Source organism: Camelina sativa, chromosome 7, assembly GCF_000633955.1.
Source record: "Camelina sativa cultivar DH55 chromosome 7, Cs, whole genome shotgun sequence".
Lineage (NCBI taxonomy): Eukaryota > Viridiplantae > Streptophyta > Magnoliopsida > Brassicales > Brassicaceae > Camelina > Camelina sativa.
The window spans coordinates 5,111,249-5,133,944 of NC_025691.1; the positions used below are offsets into that span (position 1 = coordinate 5,111,249).

The 22,696-nt window shown below is 35.1% G+C and overlaps 1 protein-coding gene and 1 pseudogene across 1 annotated transcript; one reads left to right on the top strand and one right to left on the bottom strand.

Annotated features, from left to right (window-relative positions):
* On the top strand, positions 9,953–13,280 carry LOC104700370 (annotated as a pseudogene).
* LOC104700371 (oxysterol-binding protein-related protein 1A-like) lies at positions 14,052–17,316 on the bottom strand. The gene is made up of 7 exons (XM_019227535.1): positions 16,568–17,316; positions 16,138–16,494; positions 15,984–16,053; positions 15,470–15,897; positions 15,224–15,379; positions 14,966–15,133; positions 14,052–14,884 (listed from the first exon to the last, which is right to left on the bottom strand). The coding sequence occupies exons 1-7, from the start codon at positions 17,141–17,143 to the stop codon at positions 14,471–14,473; spliced, it is 2,169 nt and encodes a 722-aa protein (XP_019083080.1). The 5' UTR covers positions 17,144–17,316; the 3' UTR covers positions 14,052–14,470.

Sequence of the window (22,696 nt, forward strand, 5' to 3'; positions counted from 1 at the left end):
ATCTAGGGCTACGGTTGTCTTTCATTTTTAAACAGACACAAAGGCACTCCACGGTGTTTCCGATCGTGCGGCATAGAGGTCAGGCGAAGCCACCAGTGATCTAAAACTTTTGGAGACGAGAGACAATATTGGATATTGGGTTCTCGAGAGACGAGCGAGACAGTTGAGCGCAACGTCCTACGGTAACAAAGAAAACGACGTCGGAGATGATTTCCTCGTCTTTCTTTCTTCTTTCTTCAACGATGGTTCTCTCATCTTTTCAGCCGTCACTGTGTTCATCCCTCAGTCTGAGCTTTTAACCTAAATCATTAAAGAATATATCCGAAATATTTTAATTTATAAATGTCTTCTTTCATTTTCTTTAGTCTAGAAAACTTCTACAACTAATTTTTTTTTTTTTTTGGAAAATTTTATTTATGAATTAATGTCTAAGACCTTTTTGACTTATTTTTTATACTTAATATATTTTCTAATTACGTATATATATTATATAGAAACAAATCAAATAAACTAAAACAATATATATATTTACTAAGATATAAGATAAATATGTGAAATTTTAAGTTGTATTCTAAAATTTTATAATCTATTTTTTTAAACCGGATTTAGAGTTCACACACTCTATCTTAAAATACAATGTCAGTGTATATTACATAATAATAAAATTAGATTTAAATTCTATGCACTCAATCCTATTGAATAACATTTTTATTTTTTATATTAAAAAATATGTGTATTATATTTTTTAATAATTTTCATATAAAAATATGATTTTGTAAAGAAAATTTTGATCTTATAATTAAATTTTGGCAAACAAAATTTTTTAAAAAAATATAATATAGTTTATCAAAATTGTCACATTGCTTTACTTGTTTATAGGAAAAATCACGTTTTAAACCTTAAAAGTGTCACTAAGTAGCACTTTAAATCTCGAGAGAATTTCACTAACACTATAAACTTTTGAAATGATTTTACTAATACTTCGAACCTTTAAAATGATTTTACTAACACTTTAAACCTTAAAACTAACTTTCATTTTTGTACCGCCATAAAAATAACGGAATTTATTTTAAATTTTAATTAGTTTTAGTTTTATAAATAAATAAAAAGATAAAAATATATTTGTGCTCATTTTCATTGTAAACAAAACTTTACGATGTTACTCTTCACTTTATTAATCCTTTAAATAAATGCATCTCTACTGGATTATGATTCAAATCGATTGATTTCTCATTAGAAACCAATGATTCCTCTAAATATATTTTTGTCTTCAACTTTACAATTGTCAAATGTTTTACCCGTACCTCTGATTCTTCATTTTTTTTGCTTTAGTGTATTTTTAATTTATTTTATCAATCGTAATAAATAATTAAATTAAATTAATTAATCAAACAAGTATTTAAATCAAACCAGAATAATTTAACTATTTCACGTTGACGGATATTACTGTTCCGTCATCTTTCATGGCGGTGCAAATAGGAAAGTTAGTTTAAAGGTTTAAACTGTTAGTGAAATCATTTTAAAGGTTTATAATGTTAGTGAAAAAATCTCAAGGTTTAAAGTGTTATTCAACGACACTTTGAAGGTTTTGAAATGTGATTTTCCCTTTGTTTATATAAAGGTGAGTATTTACATTTTTTAGGATTAATATAATTTCTTTGGTTATAGTATTATATTAATTAATTTTATAATTTCCTTAATTCTTTTTATAAAAATTATAGCTGGTATTATCTTTTTATATACATATAAGAATTATCTTTTTATATTTATTAAAATTCTTTAAATGATTAATTTATTGTAATTATATTTTTTTAATTTGACATTTGTCTCGATCACGTGAGTTATTAACTTTGAAAACCGAGCTTTGTATACAAGACTAGGTTTGGCATGCATGTATATATAAAAAATCTTATATTGAGTTTTACTGAAACTATTTGAATTTTACATTGTATTCTGCATATTAATAGAGACCAAGAACAAATTCACCAGTGGTGGGATTGGAGCAAAGGAGAAGACGTGTCTAGGTGAGAGCATAAATCGATTTTCTGTTTCAATTTTGATTTTCCAGGAAATAGAGTTTAAAAAACTACCTGAAAAATCTTTTTTCAACTAAAAAACAAGGAAAAATCTTGTAGAATTATTCAAAGTAGCATTTTTTAAAAAAATTAATATTTTGAATAACACTAAATTTTAAGTAAGTTTTGTAAATCATTGATTGAATAACAAGAGAATGTATATTATTTTAAATAATTTTACATGAATTACAAGTTGAATAACTTATAACAAGTGATTTTTTAAAATCATTAATTTTTTAAATCATTAATTTTTTAAATCATTAATTTTTTAAATCATTGATTATTTTAATTTTTTTTAAAAAAAATCATATAACAAGTGATTTTAACAATACTCTGAAATCTTCTAAAATACATATAAAATCATATAACAAGTGACTATCTCATAATTTTTTATCAAACTTTTTCCATATAATGTTTCCTTGTAATAATTAGATTGGACTTTAATGATAACTTCATGATCACGTGACGTAATATTCTTGGAGAATATAGGTATACCTGAAATTGCTATATATCATGAGCTCTATATAACGCCAAACAACACTAAAAGCCCACTAGTAGATCAGAAACAAACACACAAAGCTACCTGATCGGAGGAGACGATGACGACGACGACTGTGACGTTGACGTTGCTTCGGCGGCTTGATCATATTCATATTATCGTATGCTAATATAAACTTAATTAACAGTCAATTAAATAAGTAGTACTTTTGTTCTTATTGTCATAGAGCCCTCCACACACATATATATAGCTGAAGTATTAGATTATGCCTGTATATTTTATCCGGGTCGCAAGCGGGCTTTTAATATTTACTAGATAAACAACATTTTTGACTCTGTAGTGTTGAGAGATCATAGCTATAATTAACAACATAATGTATCACTTTCGTCGATTTCTCCTCCTCCGAACATAACTCTAGCCGTTCTCCTATGATCCAAATATACAATAACATATTGGTATCGCTCGACACTCCAATCTTACCTCAAAAACTTCTATAATAGACCATAATATATATAAAAACACTTTATTAAATCACAAACCAAACTGTTCATCCTTCTAACAAAATATTTTCCTCGAATCTGGTAACACCACAATCTAACTGCAAAATGTTTCCACCGTCGCAACGGTTCACACAACAAACCGACCCAACGGTACATAACACACTGATCCCACTAGCCAGTACAACCAAAACCCGAGATCACTTCTGAACTTCGAAGTCTATATCCAGTCACTATGCTCATATCCACGTCCTAGACATTATTTGCTCCCAACTCATCCGCTCTCAGGTCGCAACCTTCAAGCCGCATCGCCTGCACTCTCAGACTGTCATCTTTGAGCCATACCGTCTCACTCACGGGTCATCACCCTCGAGATCTCAATATCAGGAACTACTCATCCCCTCAGAAGAAATAATCATCCTTTCAGGAGAACTAACCATCTCCTCTGCTGCTCTTAGGTTCGTAACCCCTCAAGCCCGCGGTGCGCAAGGGGAACTAATTATCCCCTCAGGAGAACAAATCATCTCCTCAGGAGAACTAATAATCTCCAACGGAGAACTAATCATTCCTCTTGAGTAAGAACTCATAACGTCTATAAGCATCTGTCGAGTGAACTACCTCACGTGGTTCGCGTAAAACATCGCAATCTCCTACCAACCACCATATTCCCTCACTGGAATATCAACACAACTATGACCACTCATAAGGTCAACCTCTAAATATCCCAACAAGTTTAGGTGTTTACACATACCTTATCTGTAAATGGACAAGTTCTAATTATTCTTAAAACTTCCCATTTCCATCACTGCATAATCATTAAACTCCAACACACACCAAGAATCCATAAGAACTAATCATCTTATTAAATCCTCTCCCACCAGCATTGTCAGAAAATTTGCAATATGGTCAACTGGGCATGAGCAACCTGCTGCCACACTCACAGCACCCGTTGAACCGACACCCACACTAGCCACAATCTCATACCTCTTCTTGACATGCATGCAAGTTCCTGACCTACTATCTGTGGCACTCCAAGCCACTTTGATGAAGTACGTTCCCAACTTAACTTCTCGAACACCGTTCTTAGATGACATTATCTGAACAATTTCTTTCTTACTTGATCACTTTTGGATCAAATATCTCAACAACACCTCTGTGCTTTTTCGGTAGCACTTATCGCGTCTAACCGACCTAGACAAGTCTATTTCCATTAAAGAGCATGTCCAAGAACTGTATATGCTCTAATACCAAACTGAGACGACTATACCCGGATTCACAATCCTCACATAGGATCCACGAGAAATGATCTCACTGGAATCCCATAATTCTGACGAGAGAATCGGTGTAGAAATTGCTTCTTACAAAAACTTCCACAAATACACCAAACCCTACCTCATCAAGTTATGAGTTGCACAACCAACCATTCCTAGCAATTGAGTAACAAGAGAGGTGGACTGGAATATTTGATTTCGTCCAGCCATGGACAACACTTCACCACAAATAACCCAATTCACTATCAACTCCGCCATTGTCGATCGACACCTCCACCTGGTGTCATCGTCGCCCAATGCACAACTTGCGATCCAGCACACATGGTGTTTGTAACGCTTCGACCACCACTTCTCAATAGGCTTCATGTCCAATACCAGTCCATGGGCTCACTTTCCTTAATGGGCCTCACGTCTTCCCAATAGGCCTGTGAGCCCATCAATATTCGACGGCCAGTTTGCTACGTCCTTGAAGCTTTAAAGACTTGTTGTCGTCCCTACAAATCACCACATGATCTTTTGACAGTCACTTCCCAGAAGGTCACCCATATTGAGACTACTCCAGCTCAAGCACTCTTAACTCTGGAGTTCTATCGAGACCCTTTACCAAAAAGATAAGTGCACTTTGGTGACATAGGTGGTCAAATCAATTCTTTTAAACCTCTCTACAAGTCCCTAAAATTGTAGTGTCACAATTCACCCCCAATAACATATCGTAATGTCCTCGTTACGCACAAAGACCGTCACCCCAATGGTGTCAGCCCACTCGACTCCACGCTCGTCTAGGTTCGGCTCTGATACCATTTGTAACGCCCCGACCGCCAATTCTCAGTGGGCCCCATGTCTAATCCCAGTCCATGGGCTCACTTTCCTTAATGGGCCTAACGTCCTCTCAATAGGCCCGTGAGCCCATCAATATCCGACGACCGGTTTTCTACGTTCGGGAGGCTTTAATGACTTGTTACCGTCCCTACAAATCACCACATGATCTTTCCATGTGTTTTGTCCTCACTTGCACAGTTCCGACAGTCATTTCCCAGAAGGTCATTCATCCTGAGACTACTCCAGTTCAAGCACGCTTAACTCTGAAGTTCTCTCAGGACCTTTGACCAAAAAGATAAGTGCACTCTGGAGACTTAGGTGGCCAAATAAATTCTTTTAAATCTCTTTACAAGTCTTTGAAACTGGGGTGTCACAGTGTCGATCGGCACTCTTTTAGTGTTGGTTGACACTGACGCCCACAACATCACTTCTGTCGATATCTCCCATCCAAGTATAACTCCAATCATTCTCTTATGATCCAAACACACAACAACATGTTAAAGTCGACCAACACTACCTTGGTGTCGCTCGACACTCCCAATCTTACCACAAAACCGTCTATGCCAAACCATAATACAAACACTTGATTAAAACACAAACCAACCGTTCATTCCACAAACCTACCGTTGGATATGGATCCTGTAGCACCACGAAGCTACCCACCATAATTCAGCTAAATCGGACTCTATTTCATTCTCAAAATGTTGCCATGAATTAGTCATTTCTAACTAGTCCACACACTCCATGTGCAAGTGTTAGTGTCACCTTCCTTCAAGATTCATTTTCCATAAAACCCTAATTGTTAACAACTATCGATTCCCTAATCGATTAAACACGAAAACAACACAACTTACTTGTATAACAGCCATGAGAGAGCCTCTTTGTCTCTCTCAATCCAACACCAAGTAATTACATTCTTCCTCCACACCCATGAGGAAGATGTAATCCTTTATCCTCTTCTTACGGCACAACCGGAACTCAGCCCTCTACGTTCCTCACACCACAAACAAACTCGGAACCTCTCGTTGGAGGCAACGACTCCATCTCTTTCTCCCTCCCCCTTGGTAGCTGCGACCAAGAGACGTAATAAGGATAAGAAGATTTTTGTCCCCTTATAAAGCTAGGGTTCTGGTTTTCCACCAAACCAGTAAACCGCTCGCAAAAATAATCCAAACCTGCAGCCAGAACCATCTTGTGGTGTCGAGCGACACTACATCATGATATGGGTCGACGCTCCAACACAAAATTTGGTTCGCAAACGTTATAAATGGTATGCCAAAAGATCTTCTTAGCCAAATTTTTAGGTTCTAACTTTGATTTAATTTGATAGTAAAAGATATTACAATAATATTTGTATATACAATGTTAATTATGTAATTCAACAATTCCTCCTATCAACAAACCCTGAAACAATGTATCACTTTCATAATCTTACTTAGATCTCAAGTTCGAGGATAGTCATCAAGTGATCAAACATTGTAAAGTTTACATACATCTCAACAACTAACTGAGTTGTAATAGTTAAAAATGTGTGTATTTCTATATACTTATTTAAGCAATGTTGTTAGCAAAATAATCTTACTGTCATGTGGTATATTACAGAAAATGTCATTAGAGAAATAATATTTAAAAACAAAATAAAATCATATTAAGGATAAAATAACTACTTTTATTTTCTCTATGAAGATTATCAAAATCAAAATAATATTAAAATTAGATTTTTCTGAAATTCATAACCGTTTAAAAAAAACTATATTTGCATTGTGTCTTCAAATATTTTTTTTGTAAACAAAATCGAATTTAATTTAATAGTATTTCCATAATTTATTTAATTTCGAAGTTAATTTGAATTTTTTGAAAGCACCTCTTTTTCTAAATTGAAAATAAAATTTATTTTTGTGATGCTATTATTTGAGAAATGTTGAGAAAATTGAAATTAATGGCATTTAAACCCAATAAAACTTCAAAATATATTTACTCACACTTGTTAATTCAATAAAAATTAATAATTTTAAACTTCAAATTTTGAAAATACATTAAATCATATTTTAATCTGTTAGAATTTAAAAAAACTTATTTTCTATAATAGAAGTTATAACATGGTATTTGACAATAACTAGAAATTCAATATCATTTACACATATTTCTTTCTAGATATGTTATTATTTATTTGTAGACATCATGTATTATTTTGTTCTTAATATATTCAATATTATGTTAAGATATTTAATTGCATAAATCCACAACTAAAATATCATATTTTATTCAATATAATACATACTAAAAAAACTAAATCATAAAATTAAATCATGATTTTTAAATACGACCGCTCTAATTTGACATATCGGATCATGGGTCAATAAAAGTTTTGTTGAGGTTTTTTTTTTGGTAATTCTAAATAGTGATATCATTATTTTTTACAATTTTATATGTAAAACGTACTAAATTTCAACTTATCTCTATATCAAGGGGAACCAAAAAAAAATAAAGTCGATTTAACATTATGGGAGTTTGAGATATAAAGAATCGAAAGAAAATTAAAGAGGAGTACAAAGTTAAGTATATTGAACAAACTCATGTTTTCAAATTTAGAATTTTGGTTATCAATTGGAAGTACCAAAAATATCATAAAATAAGTCAAACATATACTCGAGTTTTAATCCAAAAGATCTTTTAAGCCAAATTAAGGTTTGCTATTTTCATGTAAACTTTAAATCTCCTTCATAAAAAAGTTCTAACTTTGATTTAGTTTGATATTAAAAGATATCACAATTTAGTCTTTGTACATACAATGTTAATTATGTAATTCAACAAATCCTGAAAACGTATCATTCCTATACGATATTCATCAAACATTTAAGTAAGAAAATCAAAAATGGCAAATTGTCAAATAAAGTTATATCCTAATGTAGAATTGAGGAAAGATCAGTCATGGCTAATGCTAAAAAGTTACAAATATTTTAATAACTCAGGGATATATGAATTATTTATGTTAATTAATCATATTGAACGCACGAATTTAATTTCCAAATGTACTTATTACTAAAATACTAAACAACTACGTAAAAAACCAAACAAAACAATAATAAATATTATATGATAATTTGCTTCTTTGACCAACGTGTACGTGACGATATGTGATATCTATATAGAACAATCAATTCAGTATAATGAGAAGTTGAGTAATAGAGAATCGAAAGACAAATAAAAAGAGTTTAAAGAGAGTTTGAGTAAAAGGTGAAGAGAGTTTTGAGTTTGAGAGGTGAAGTAAACTTCACTACTCTGCATATTGGTCATATGCAGGGGCGGATCTACCTTAGGAGGAGGTGGGGCACGTGCCCCATACTAATTTTTATACATTACTTAGTACTTAGTAGTAATAGCTTGATAGATGTTTTAGTTCAGTTGGCAATTGAGTCCCTCATATCTTATCTTCGGACAGCAGTTCGAGTCCTTGGTCCTACTAATTTCATTTTGTTATTCTTTTTTACTACCAGGTTCTTTTCCCTTATTTCACTTTTAAAATTCTTCCCAAATTAAAACTATATGCTTTAGTTCTATTTTATTTTCTTTCTCCAGCTTGACTTCTAACAAATTTAATTCCTAATTATTCATTGCAATATTTTAATTGAAAAAAATGTCAGTAAAATTAGTAACATTAAAAAATATATCCTTTTGTAGTTATTTTATTATTATTAGATTTTACATTTGTGTCATATGGTTAGATCGATAAGTAAATTTAAATATATTATATTTTATAGTGAATTTTATAATTGCGGCTATATTTTTCAAATTAACAAATTGAAATATATATCTAACATATGTATATAAATATTATTATAATTTAATATAAACAATACTTTATGGTTCAATTTTTTTATTTCAAATCTTAAAATGTATTAAAGATTCAATATTATCTAAATTATATATATATTTGTTTAATACTTGTATTATATAAAAATAATATTATTAATTATATCATATTTGTGCCCTATACAAAATAACTTCCTACATCCGCCACTGGTCATATGCATCCTCGTAACCATCGTCGTAACCATCTTCGTAACCCTCCATGTATCCATCATCGTGAGCCCGAGTGTAGACCAACTGGTTGAGTGTCTCTGGGACAACAAGATAGTGCGCGAGAGCTATACCTGCCTACTCCTCCTCAGTGTTGCGACGGTACACTTCGCGTTGAAGGTATAGGCCGTTGGCCAATCGTCGCTTGCAAGTCGTGCAAGAAATGGCATCAAGCTCCTCTAAGATGGAGTGTCGCTGCAATGAGATTCTATAGATCATAAGCAATCAAAAGACACTACGGAGTATCAAAATTCTAATGATATTATTTAAATTAGCATTTTATCTAAAAATTGAACATGAAATATGATGAAATTAGACACCCAACACACTTGAAGTTAATTATTAGTAAATAAAAAATAAAATGTGGAAGGTTATTTTGCGAATAATCAATTTGACTGTTCACTTTATGCACACTTTGAATAAGCCTAAGCACATACACCTTCTTTAGACTATTTATTTCACTTAACAACACTACAAGAAAATATGATTTTTACGACTACAAATGGCGACTATATATAGTCGCGATTTTTAGCAACTATTTAGCGACTATTTGACGATAATTTTATGACTACAAAAATTTAGTCATATAATAGTCGTTATTTTGCGACTACTGTAAGTAGTCGGTAATTTAGTCGTAATTTAACGACTAATTTAAGACTATTGCATAACGGAACATATAGTTGTTAAATAGTCGCTAATTTAGCGACTAAGATGCGACTCATGGTAAAGCTCGCCAATAAGTTGTATATTAGTCGCTATTTAAGAAACTCAAATTTTTCAAAATTTAACTTCAAACCCTTAACCAAACTCCAAAACCTAAATCATAAACTTAAAGTTTAAATCTTGAACATTCAATTCTTAATCTTAGAAATTATTTCGTAAACCATAAAACTAAAACATAACCATTCTTATATATACATAACACCAAGCTTTAATGCTTAAAAGAAAATCTATTTTTCTAAAACTTAACCCCAAATCTTAAATCTTAACCCTAAAACCCAAACCCTCAAAAAACTTCAAAACCTAGATCATCAAATCTAAATCTTGAAGTTTAAATTCTTAATCTTATAAATAACCATAAACCCAAACCATAACCATTATATATATATATATATATATACATAAAACCAAACCATAACCTTTATGTATATATATATATATACATAAAACAAATGTTTAATAGCTATATAAAGAAAAACTAATTTTCCCAAACTTTAACCCCAAAAAACTATAGTTTTCCAAATCCTATATTTTTATCAAAACTTAAGCTCCAAAACTCTTAACCTTAAATTTAAAACCTTTATAACTTATATATAGAAATTAAATCATTAATCATTCACCTAAAATATAATTATTGAATATCTATAAAACCAATATGTAAAACTATTTTGTATTTACATAGAAACCAATCTTTCCAAAAACTATATACTTACAAAATTTATTAAACTGAGTCATTTTAAAACCTAAAACAAATTATTTTTAAATTTAAATCAAATGTAATATTCTTCTAAATTTCAAAACCCTAATTCCCAGATCATAAATTTCAAATCTCATTTCCTGAATTATGAACCCAGAGAATTGCAAAATATATATAAGTATAAAGTTTTGATCAAACAAATTACTCTTTAAATAATGAAAGCTTCTTATTGGATGATATGAAAATACATGGATTACACTATCAACTGTTGATTAATTTAATCCAACGGACAAGGTTTTTTCCTGCCCTCTTCTTTCTCTTTCGTCTTCTTCACCGAGGGATTAACTTTCTCCCCTTCTCTTTCTTCTTTCTCCTTTCTCTCCTTCGCCCGTTGCTTCATTCTATTCGATCTTCATCTTGTCTTTGTTTTCATCCTCTCAAGTTTTTAGATCTGGTACCAGAGCATTTTTGCGGATCTCAGATCCGAGAGCGAAGCTCGTCAATACGATGCTGACCGTGATGTAAACTAAGGAAGAGAAGAGAAGCTCACTGGTCGCAACCCTCTCGATTTCCCTATCGTAATTAATTTTTTTTTGCTTTCGATTCCCTTTTAGAAATTGGCTCTAGATTCCTAGGGATTTCACATTGCTATTAGAGTCTCAATTTCGATATAGAGATTTGAAATTTCAGTTACAATAGTATTTGGATTCAAGAGTCTCAATTCGTCTTGCACGTTCTGAACTAGGTATAGCATGGAAGATAAATTCAAAGACCTTCGTCATTTGCAACTTTTGTATTCTGCTTCAGTGATATTGAAGTTTTTGATATTTCTCAGATGGAAAGAAGCGCAAGAAGAACATTATTGCTAGTACAGTGAGCCTTACCCTTTTTGTGATCTTATGCTTTGGCGCATTTGGTTTCTGGAGATGCAGAGTGGAACATAATGGTAAAAGAACGATGAATTTACTGTTCCACTATCTCTTGTCGTTCATTTATTCATTTGATGACTTATCGATAAATTTACTTGGTTAAACTTACACAGACTCATTTATGTTGCTTAGACCAGTATATGATGTGCTTTTTGCTGTATTTGTTTTGATTGCTAGATATTAAGCACTAACACGTGAATCTAACTTACATTTCATTTCAGGTCATATATCAAAGGATGCCTGGTGGAATGATCTGAAATCACAAGATTTCCCAGGTTTAGTCTTTTTTGAGATGAACACCATACAAACTGCCACCAATAGTTTCAGTTTATCTAACAAACTTGGACATGGTGAATTTGGTTATGTTTACAAGGTCAGAAACGATTTTACTCTCTTTGCTGTTTTCGTTTCTCTGTTTTTTTTAGATGACATTTACCGTTTGTTTCAGGGGAAACTGCAAGATGGAAGAGAAATTGCACTAAAACGGCTTTCTCGCAGCTCTGGACAGGGCAAAGAGGAGTTCATGAATGAGATAGTACTCATCTCAAAACTTCAACACAGAAACTTAGTACGGGTTTTGGGGTACTGCGTCGAAGGAGAAGAGAAGCTATTGATTTATGAGTATATGGTGAAGATACTTTTGTCTTTGGTTGGTCCCTTCTTACATTCTTCCTTTACCATCAACAACTTTTATATATTTATATGGAACTGTTTGTCTGATAGTTTTTAATTATATCTTAGATTCAAGAAAAAGACTTGAGATTGATTGGCCAAAAAGATTTGATATAATTCAAGGTATTGCACGTGGACTTCTCTATCTCTACCGTGACTCACGCCTCAGAGTTATTCACCGAGACCTGAAGGTCAGCAACATTCTTCTGGACGAGAAAATGAACCCAAAAATATCAGATTTTGGATTGGCTCGGATGTGCCAGGGAACCCAATATCAGGATAAACTCGCAGGGTTGTCGGAACTCTGTAAGAACCATTCTTCGAAAACATGCCTAACAAGATTCATAATCATGATAGTCATACATAAACTATTTGATGTTTGCACAGAGGATATATGGCTCCTGAGTATGCATGGGCTGGAATGTTCTCTGAGAAATCAGACATCTACAGCTTCGGAGTTATGTTGCTAGAAATCATCAGCGGAGAGAAGATCGCAAGGTTCAGCTTTGGCCAAGAAGGAAAAACACTTCTTGCATATGTAAGTACCTTTTCTTGTTTTTATGCACTTGCAGAGGTTTGTAATTGCTCTTGTATTCTAAAGATATGAAACTAAACAAACAGGCATGGGAGTCTTGGTGTGAAACCCGAGAAGTCAATCTTTTGGACCAAGTTCTTGCTGAGTCTTGTCACCCATCTGAAGTTGGAAGGTGTGTCCAGATTGGTTTGCTTTGTGTTCAACACAAACCTGCAGACAGACCAAATACACTAGAGCTGCTGGCTATGCTCACCATAACATCAGATCTTCCATTACCAAAACAACCCACATTTGTAGTGCACACGAGAAATGAAGAAGAATCCATGTCTAAGGATTTTATAACTGTCAATGAGATGACAGAGTATGTGATCTGCCATTAGCCCTTGATATTTCTGCATTTTCCCCAAAGATACCTCTAATATTTACTTTCTTTTTCTAGTAGTATGCTGTATTCTTATTTTTAATTATGTTTTTAGTTTTATTTTGTAATATGTATTTTTTTTAATATCTTGGTTTCATAATAATAAATATGGTATTTTTAATTTTTAATATCAATTCATTCCAAAAAAAAACCATTATCCAATAACTTATATATATATTTAAAAAAAATTAATAAACATTATTATTAAATTATATATATATATATATAATGCGGTATAAATACAATATTATTTAAATACATAAACGTAAATTAGTCGCTAAATTTGGTGACTACATTATGACTATTTTGTGAAGTCGTAAAATAGTCGTAGAGTAGTCGCTAAATTTAGTGACTATATTACGACTAAATTTATGACTATGCAATATAGTCGTAATGTAGTCGCTATTTGGCGACTAATTTTACGACTATTAGTTTTAGCGACTCTCGATTTACGACTACTGGTTTTAGTCGCTATTTTGTCGTAACACACTGTTTAGCGACTAAATAGTGACTAATAGTGCAGTCGCTATTTATTTGCCTGTTTTCTTGTAGTGCAAGAATCTTTGGAGCTGTTATTGGAGATGTGATTTCTAAATTCATATGAAATTGTAAATTCTAAAAATCAAAAGACATGGATTTTGAAATAACATGTTTTATACTTGGATTTGAATCCTTTTATTTTACACTTTCAAATCCATTTAAAACATGCTGGGGTTTTGAAATCCAAAAACAAATCATTAAATGAACAACATGGGATTTTAACAAGTATTTGTAAATCATAGAACCAATAACACATAATTTTGATAAGTATTTTAAAATCAATGATAGAACCCCCTCATTCTTTTTGTTTTTTTTAAGGGACATCAAGAAAATCTAAAGAGAAATAAGTTGTTTTCATCACAAACTCCTTGACAGAAAGAAAAAAAATGGTATGTAAAAAATTATACCCATGAAGAACGCGAGAAACAACAAAAACAACAAACATACAAAAATGGAAATATATATTTAGTGATGAAGATAAATGGAGTTTTGTAGGTCTCGTTTACTTTATGGATTGGTGAACTTGACCAAAGATGTCAGGACAATCATCCCAACGACCAGAATCTCGAGCTTCCCAATAACCTCCATTGTATTTGTAACTCTCACTTCCTTTCTCTTGTCTAAACCACTTTGGTTTCCAACCACTCTCTTGCATCTCTCTCGCTTGTCTTTGTCTCTGTTCCAACCTCAACTTCTCCGCGTTCCCCATTTCAAACTATCCCTTCTCCAAATACCTCTGGTCTGGTCTAAGTCTTGAATCTGTTGGTGGCAACTTCTCCTTTAAACCAGGCGTGAGCTCGTTCAACGTGATCCCAAACCTTGTTAGATTATACTTTGTCGGGTTTTCGGAAGGTTTGTTTCGTTTCCACAGAAGATGAGATTCACTCACCTTTACTTGATTCACCAACACATAGTGCATACTCTCATCCCATTTCCCAAACAACTTAGCCACTGTTTTCCCATTTTTGTCTTCTACTACACCTTGAACTTGATGTGGATTTCTATCGATCATGGACTGTTCCTTGAATTTAAGTTTACATGAGTATTCACCGTTACCTTCTATCCGCATTGTTCCGTAGTGATCACAGTACAGTTTACCGAGTATGAGATTGTATATTGATGTAGTCACCTATATTTTGAGCATAAGTGTATAAGCATTTCATATCATGCACATATGTTTTTTTCTATCTATAAAGAAAGATTCATATACCTTACTCCACTGAAAAGTTTCACCATCATCAAATTGCAAAGTCAACAAACCAATAGGATCTAGCTGAATTGATCGACCCCAAAACTTGCTTTTCAAGTTGCTATCTCCCCAAAATTCCCATCCGGTTCCATCACAATGGCATGCCACAATCATAGGATGATGACTCACCTAACAACAAAATTCACAAGAGAAATGTTATGTATATTTTTATCTTCACCAAAATTTAATAAGTGAAGCTGTTCATGTAAAAAAACAAACCTTTTCAGAGAAAAATCGAAGGCCTTTATCAGGATAGTCAGCCTCGTATGTTTCCCCTAACATTGGATTAAAAGGTTTGCAAATTCTTCCTTCGGTTGATGCATAACCAGATACAGCAAAGGCAGCTACATTCAGAATCCTCATCAGGTTATCGCCCTGAGAAGGTTCATTTGATGTTGGCAAAACCATGAGACTACCATAAAAGAATCTAAATAATATTTGCTCATCTACAGATTTTTATTATACCTTTTTCCCCCATTCAGATGCTTGATCAAGAAGATATGAATACTCCAAATCCTCAAAGCATTTCTGTAGAGAAGATAGTGGCTCATTGAAGTAAACAGGAAGACATACTTTTGTAAGATCCTTGCCAATGTTGTCTTTGATCATTGACCAAAGGCTAACACTCTTCTCTTTTTCAACTGGATCAGGTAATCTCTTTCGTCGTTTGACATGAGGATAGTTAAATCCAATAGACTTGATAGAAGGATCAAGATCATCTTCTGATGACTCAAAACCATTATTAACTCCATCATCATCTGAGGAGAAGGAAGATGTACGAAAAGCGGATCCAATACTTTTGAATGAACTTGAAGAAAGAGAGTCACACGTATCAATTTCTTCCTCAGCCTCATCAAATTGTTCATTATCATCTTCGGATTCACTAATAGTTCCTTTCAAAATAGAAGGAATCAAGTAAACATCAGCTCAAGATAGAAACATGTTGTAGTAAAGAAAAGCATCTTGTGTCTTAAGTCACCTGAGTCTCCGTTGTCAGTTTGTCGTTGAGTCTCATCTACAACCGTGTTCTCAAGATCTACTTTTTCTGTCTAGACAATGACATAGAGACATCAATTTCTTATAATAGTTTAAGACACATATAGTGGATTAATGTTTTGGAAGGTTATAAATACCTCTAGTTGCCTGAGTGTATCAATGAGAAGCCATTGCTTCTGTTTAAGAAGAAAAAGCTGGCTCTGAACTGCTGAGAACTCAGACCTCGTGATTTGCTCGCAGTCTTGAATGGCTGACTCACTCACTCCTTCCTCAACCAATCTCAACCTAAGCTTCTCTATAGAGATGTCTAAGCTATTGGTCGGTGCCATCAACTCGCAGTTGGACATTCTTGGAAACATATCTTTGACAGCTTGCAACGCCTCCATCCAAGCTGTTCTGTCTTCTCTCGTCTCTGCACGTAAGTGAAGCCTCTTGGTTCCGGTAAATATTGAAAATCTCTTATCATCTGATCTACTCTCTCGTATTGATGATACCTATACAGAGTACATAATCAAATTGTGGCACTATTTATATATCATCAAAACTGCATAGATGATGTAGTCATACCTTAAGATGGACTTCGCCGAATGGCTTGCGTCGGAGTTGGTGGTTGGCGCTAGAGCCGGCATGACGGTTATTCCTGGAGATCATACGAGTGGACTCGTCTCCGATCACTCTTGATCCTTTCTCAGTCTCACGAACAACAACAATCTTATCAGGTCCATGGATCTTATAATATGAAAGCACTCCATCTTGTAAAACAAACCATCTTGGTCTCCATCCTTTCCCATAGTTCACCCATTTGTATAATATTCCGGATATAGAGTTCCCGGCGATATCGTTGATTTTAACATCAACCGGTGCTTCCCTTGCCGCTGGAGGTAAGGCAAGTAGTACCTGCTGATCGGAGACAAAGACGTTTTGGTGGTTAAAAGAGAGACTGTGGAGGAGATGATGGTGGTTAGATGGACCGGGATGGTTATAACGTTGCGAGGCAGACCGGGTTATAACCGGTTGAGATCTCGCGGAACCGAATGGAGTCTCGGGTGTGGTGGTGGCGTACATAGAGAAGGACGGTTGCTCTGGCAACAGTGTCGAAGAGGAGTGGTCAGAGACAGTAGAGACACAACAAAAAGGATGCATGTGAAATAACAATCTTCTTTAACAAGTAAACAGTTAGAGCGGATGATGGCGGTTACGGTTACGGCGGAGGAGGAAGTTTATAGAGAGAGAAGAAGAAAAGTTCGGTAGAAACAGAGGAGGAGGAGGACTTCAACCGGAGAAGCCAAGTTTGAATTTATGATTATTTTGTCATTATCATTTTAAGGGAGATATAATTTTAGGACTTAAACTAATGGTCAACGGTATCTATGAACTTTATATTTTATCCAATATTAAAATAAGTTAATCATTTCGTTGTTTACTTATGTAACAACTGTAAGGCCTAATTATATAAAGTGCGTATCATGATGTAATCAGGATACAACTATAAAGTATTCCAATAATTTAAAATTTAAATCAAAATTTAATCGAGTAAAATGCCCTGTTATTAGGAATACTATATAATATACAAATATAATTACTTTGCTATGCGTTGGTGTTGGTGTTGGTGTTGGATCTCGTCTTTGAGATCAACGGTTTAATATACTAAGACTTTTAAAGGTGAGTAATTTGAATTTGGTTTGATATAACTTTATGTCAAGTGAAGAATTTAAGGGATCCAATCATCTAAATATTAAAATTATATATTTACGACCTTAAACACCAAGAGATTATTAAGTAATGTAATAGTCTTATTATAATAAACCAAAGAAGCAAACTGTACGTTTACACCCCTCTCGGCCCTAATGATTAAGAATGAGTGCATTGGAATTAACTAGCAATCAAATTAACGTGGATCCCATTAAGATTTGATTTCACTTTTATATTTGCCTTTTTTATGTTTATCCTACAGAAAAAAATGAGTCCTCTATTCTAATCTCTTTCTTTTATTCGTTTGACTGAAACGATAAAGGACAAATCTAAACTCTTTCCTGGAAATTAACAAAATAAAAAAGCTTCGAAGCGATATATGAGTGTTATGATTGAATTAGTTGATTTAGGTCTTCTCAGATCAGAATAGAAACGAAGAAAGATAAAGCGAGAAAAAACACACACACGATTTAACGAGTTCGGTTAACCGATGTAGTTAACCTACGTCTCGCCGGAGTTTGATTTTTGGAATCCACTAACTCAGCTCGAACTTGAGCTCATCACGTCTGTTACAAGATCTCTCCGATCTACTCTCTCTTTTTCTTTCTACAATCTTTTTTTCTCTTATGTTACAAATACGAATGAATTATAAAAGGAAGAAGAAGAGACGAGATACATATAGGTATAACAACCCTTCTCACGTGCAAAGCGTGTAGTATAGCCGAGAGAAGAGAGGACGCGTGGCACAACCTTAGCGGATCACATAACCTAAACTGGATCTTAATAAAGTCTCGGTTATCTGGCTTAACCAGCCAATTCAAGAGAATTAATCTCTTACCAATCTCAGACTATAACCTTCAAATCTCCAACTTAGTCTGAGATTACTCTGCTTGGTGAAACTCCTTGTACCCAAACCCGAATACCTGTTTAACGCCCAGCAGGACGACTTCAGTTTCTGGCAACTCGAAGCATCTGCAATGCTTCCTAAAACTTAGCAATAGGCAATACCTTGGTAATTATGTCAGCTGGATTGTACTCGGTGGGACTCTTCACAACTGTGATCTCTCCTTTGTTAATAAGGTCCCTGAAAAAGTGATACTTCACTGAGATATGTTTCGTTCTCTCATGAAACACCAAATTTTTAGCAAGTGCAATTGCACTCTGAGAATCACAGTGAACCTCCACCGTCTTCTGTGGAAAACCAAGTTCTTCTGCTAACCCTTTCAACCAAACAACTTCCTTTACCGCCCCTGACAGAGTAACATACTCTGCTTCAGTTGATGACTGAGCTACAACCTTTTGCACAGACGATCTCCAGCTCACGGTGTTACCTCCCACAGTGAAAACCATTCCAGACGTTGATCTTCTATGATCAATATCAGCAGCATAGTCCGAGTCGCAATAACCAGTAATAACAAAATCTCCTTTTCTACTAAAATCCAAACAAGTCTTTACTGAGCCACGAATGTACCTGAGAACCCACTTAACCGCAAGCCAGTGATCTTTGATTGGATTGCTCAGAAACCTGCTTATTAGACCTACTGGATATGCCAAATCCGGTCTGGTACCAAGCATAGCATACATACCACTTCCCACTGCACTCTGATATGGCATCTTTTTCATAAAAGTAACCTCCACCTTCAACTGATCTTCTGTGGCCGACTTTAGATTGAAGTGAGCTCCCATGGGCGTATCTACTGACTTAGCTTGATCCATTCGAAAGTTATTCAAAACCTTCATCAAATAACCTTCTTGAGAAACTTTCAATTTACCACCAGGCCTATCTTTGATTATCTCCATGCCTAGAATTTTCTTTGCTTCTCCGAGATTCTTCATCTCAAATTCTGAACTCAACATCGCCTTGAGAGCAACAATCTGCCTCAAGTCAGTAGAAGCCACCAGTATATCATAAACGTAGAGAAAGAGATAAACATAGACGTCACCTGGAAATTTCTTGTAGTAAACGCAGTAATCATACTCGCTCCTAATGAAGTCATTTTGAACCATGAATTCATCAAATCTTCTGTTCCACTGTCTAGGAGCCTGCTTCAAGCCATACAACGACTTTTTGAGCAGACATACCTTCTCAGGATGTCTCTGATCAACAAAACCCTCGGGTTGCTCCATCAGGATATACTCATCCAGATAGCCGTGAAGAAAAGCAGTCTTCACGTCTAACTGATGTAACTCCATGTTGAAATGAACTACTGTAGACAGAATGTATCTAATCGATACATGCTTCACCACCGGAGCAAAAATCTCTTGATAGTCGATGCCCTCCTTCTGAGAAAACCCTATAGCCAACAATCTAACCTTAAAGCGAGGATCCTCAACTCCAGGAATCCCAACTTTCCTTTTGAATATCCACTTGCAACTGATAACACTCTACCCTGGAGGCTTGTCGACTAAGTCCCAGGTTCCATTCTTTTTCTGAGAGTCCATTTCCTCATTCGCAGCTTCTAACCATTTGTCGCTGTCAGGACTATTCATAGCTTCGTCAAAACTGGAAGGTTCTATGCTTCCTCCATCTTCAGTTATACAGCAGACGTAGGCAGTGAGATCTTCTTCCTCTGTACCTACATCATAATCCTGAAACCTGACCGGAGGCTTGATCTGCCTTATGGATCTATCTCGAGCCAACTGATAATTGTTGAGTCCTTCAGATGGATTTCCTTGACTATTTACTTCCTGAGTTGGAACATATGTGATGTCTCCAACCTGAGCAATGTCCGGAGTATCCCTGTCCATACCTGCAAAATTAAAACTAGAAAGATCATCAGTATCCAAAGAAAAAGATTCATTACTTGACTGTTGTCTGGGTCCGATTTCCTTGTACATGACATCTTCTCTGAACACGACGTTCCTACTGATGACACACTTCTTATCTTCTAGAAGCTAGACTTTAAAACCTTTAACACCTTCTGGATAATCAGTAAAAACTCCCTTCTTAGCACGAGGCTCAAGCTTTCCTTCATTTGAATGAATATATGCCAAACAGTCGAACCTCCTCAGACCACTTAAAACTGGCATTGCTGAAGTCCACACCTCCTGAGGAATCTTGAAGTCAATGGCCGAAGACGGAGACCTACTTATCAGATAAACCACTGTGGAAGCTGCTTCGGCCGAAAACCTCTGACCAAGACCACTCTCACTCAACATACTCCTCACTTTGTTCATAATGGTTCGATTAAGCCTCTCAGCAACCCCATTTTGCTGTGGAGTGTAAGTACAAGTCCTATGCCTCACAATACCTTCATCCTTGCAGAAGCTATCGAACTGATGATTACAGAATTCAAGGCCATTATCTGTTCGAAGCCTCTTCACCTTTTGCTCTGATTGTGTCTCAACCATCTTCTTCCAGCTAACAAAGCTTTTAAAAGATTCATCTTTAAAACGCAGGAAGTATATCCATACTTTCCTTGAGAAATCATCTGTGAAAAAGATGAAATACTGACACCGCCCTAAACTCAAAGGAACATTGGGAGAACCCCAAAGATCAGAGTGAACATAATCCAGTTTCTCCTTTGTAACATGTTGAGCCGATCCAAAACTGACCTTGTGTGTTTTTCCTATAACACAATCCTCGCAGAACCCTATCTATGTAGTCCTGCAACCTTCCAGACACCCCTTCTACTCTAAAACTTGAAGACCTTTTGACCGATGTGTCCCAACCTGTTGTGCCACAACCTGGCCTTTTCATCTCCTTTGACCTCCTCTGCAGTTTTACTGGATTCAACAACACAGACCTCTAAAACTTTTGCACTGCCTTGAAATATGTAAAGAGACTGACGTCTGACTCCTTTCATATAACAATGTCACCCTTAACCACTTTCATAACACCTTTACCACCTCTAAACTCGCAATCTTTAGCTTCGAGAGTACCAACTGAAATCAAGTTCCTCGAGATGTCTGGCATGTATCTGACCTCATGCAATAAGAAAGTGTATACGTCTGAGTTTTGAAACCTAACTGAACCAATTCCCTTGACCTCACAATACGAGTTGTTGGCCATTCGAACTTTACCATAGGACACTTCTTTTAATTCGATGAACACATCCTTTCTTGATGTCATATGAAATGAACAGGCAGTATCCATAATCCACTCATCTTCAGTGATCTCCCCCATGATCAGATTGACCTCAGATGCCACCAAGTCGACAAGATACTTAGCATCATCCTTGACCATCGCAGCTTCACCAGGATCATTACCTTGACCTTTGGTCTTGTTCCTCTCAATCCATTTGTAACACTACCTTTTGAAGTGCCCCTCCTTGCCACAGATCCAGCAAACCTTCTTTCCTTCTCTGGATTCAAATCTTGATCCACCAGTGTTGCTCCCTTGATCAGTTTGGTATGTAGAACTTCTTGTAAATCCCTTTCCGCGAACATACAAGCCTTCACCAATCTGGTTTGAACCACCCGATTCATCACGAAGCTCCAACTCCTTGGACTTAGCAGTACTGATAACATCTTCCATCTTGGTTCCATCTCGTCCGTACTTTAGAGTTTCCTTTAGGATGTCGTACTTCTCTGGAAGCGAACTCAAGATTAGAATCGCTTGAACTTCATCTGGAACTTGAATCTGGAGGTTGCTCAGATCCGAGATCATCTTCAAGAACTCATCTATGTTGTCATCCAGGCTCTTGAAATCCTGCATCCTATAGTTGTAAACCTTGAGCTGAAGATATACCCGATTTGGTAAAGACTTTACCAAGTACAATCTCTCAAGCATTGACCATGCTTTTGCTGCAGTCGAACACTGATCGATATTCCTGAGAACTTTATCACCGACGTTTAGAAAGATAATATCCAACGCCTTCTCACACAGCTCTCTTCTTGACTTATCATCTTCGATCCGTTTCTTTTTCTTCTTCGAATCGTCTTCTTCCGCCTCCGTCAAAGGAGCAAATGGCTCTTGCTCCTTTAAGACTTCCTTGAGACCTAAAATCCTCAGGTGAGCCAACATCTGTGTCTTCCAAAGAGAGAAGTCACCAGAACCATCGA

What these genes read in the sequence shown, in the direction of transcription:
- LOC104700371 (XM_019227535.1), bottom strand. Translation starts at nt 17,143, where the DNA reads ATGCATCCTTTTTGTTGTGTCTCTACTGTCTCTGACCACTCCTCTTCG. An exon ending in ATACACTCAGGCAACTAGAG is followed by an intron (nt 16,054 to 16,137) that starts GTATTTATAACC and finishes GTCATTGTCTAG; the next exon opens with ACAGAAAAAGTAGATCTTGA. An exon ending in AACTGACAACGGAGACTCAG is followed by an intron (nt 15,898 to 15,983) that starts GTGACTTAAGAC and finishes CTATTTTGAAAG; the next exon opens with GAACTATTAGTGAATCCGAA.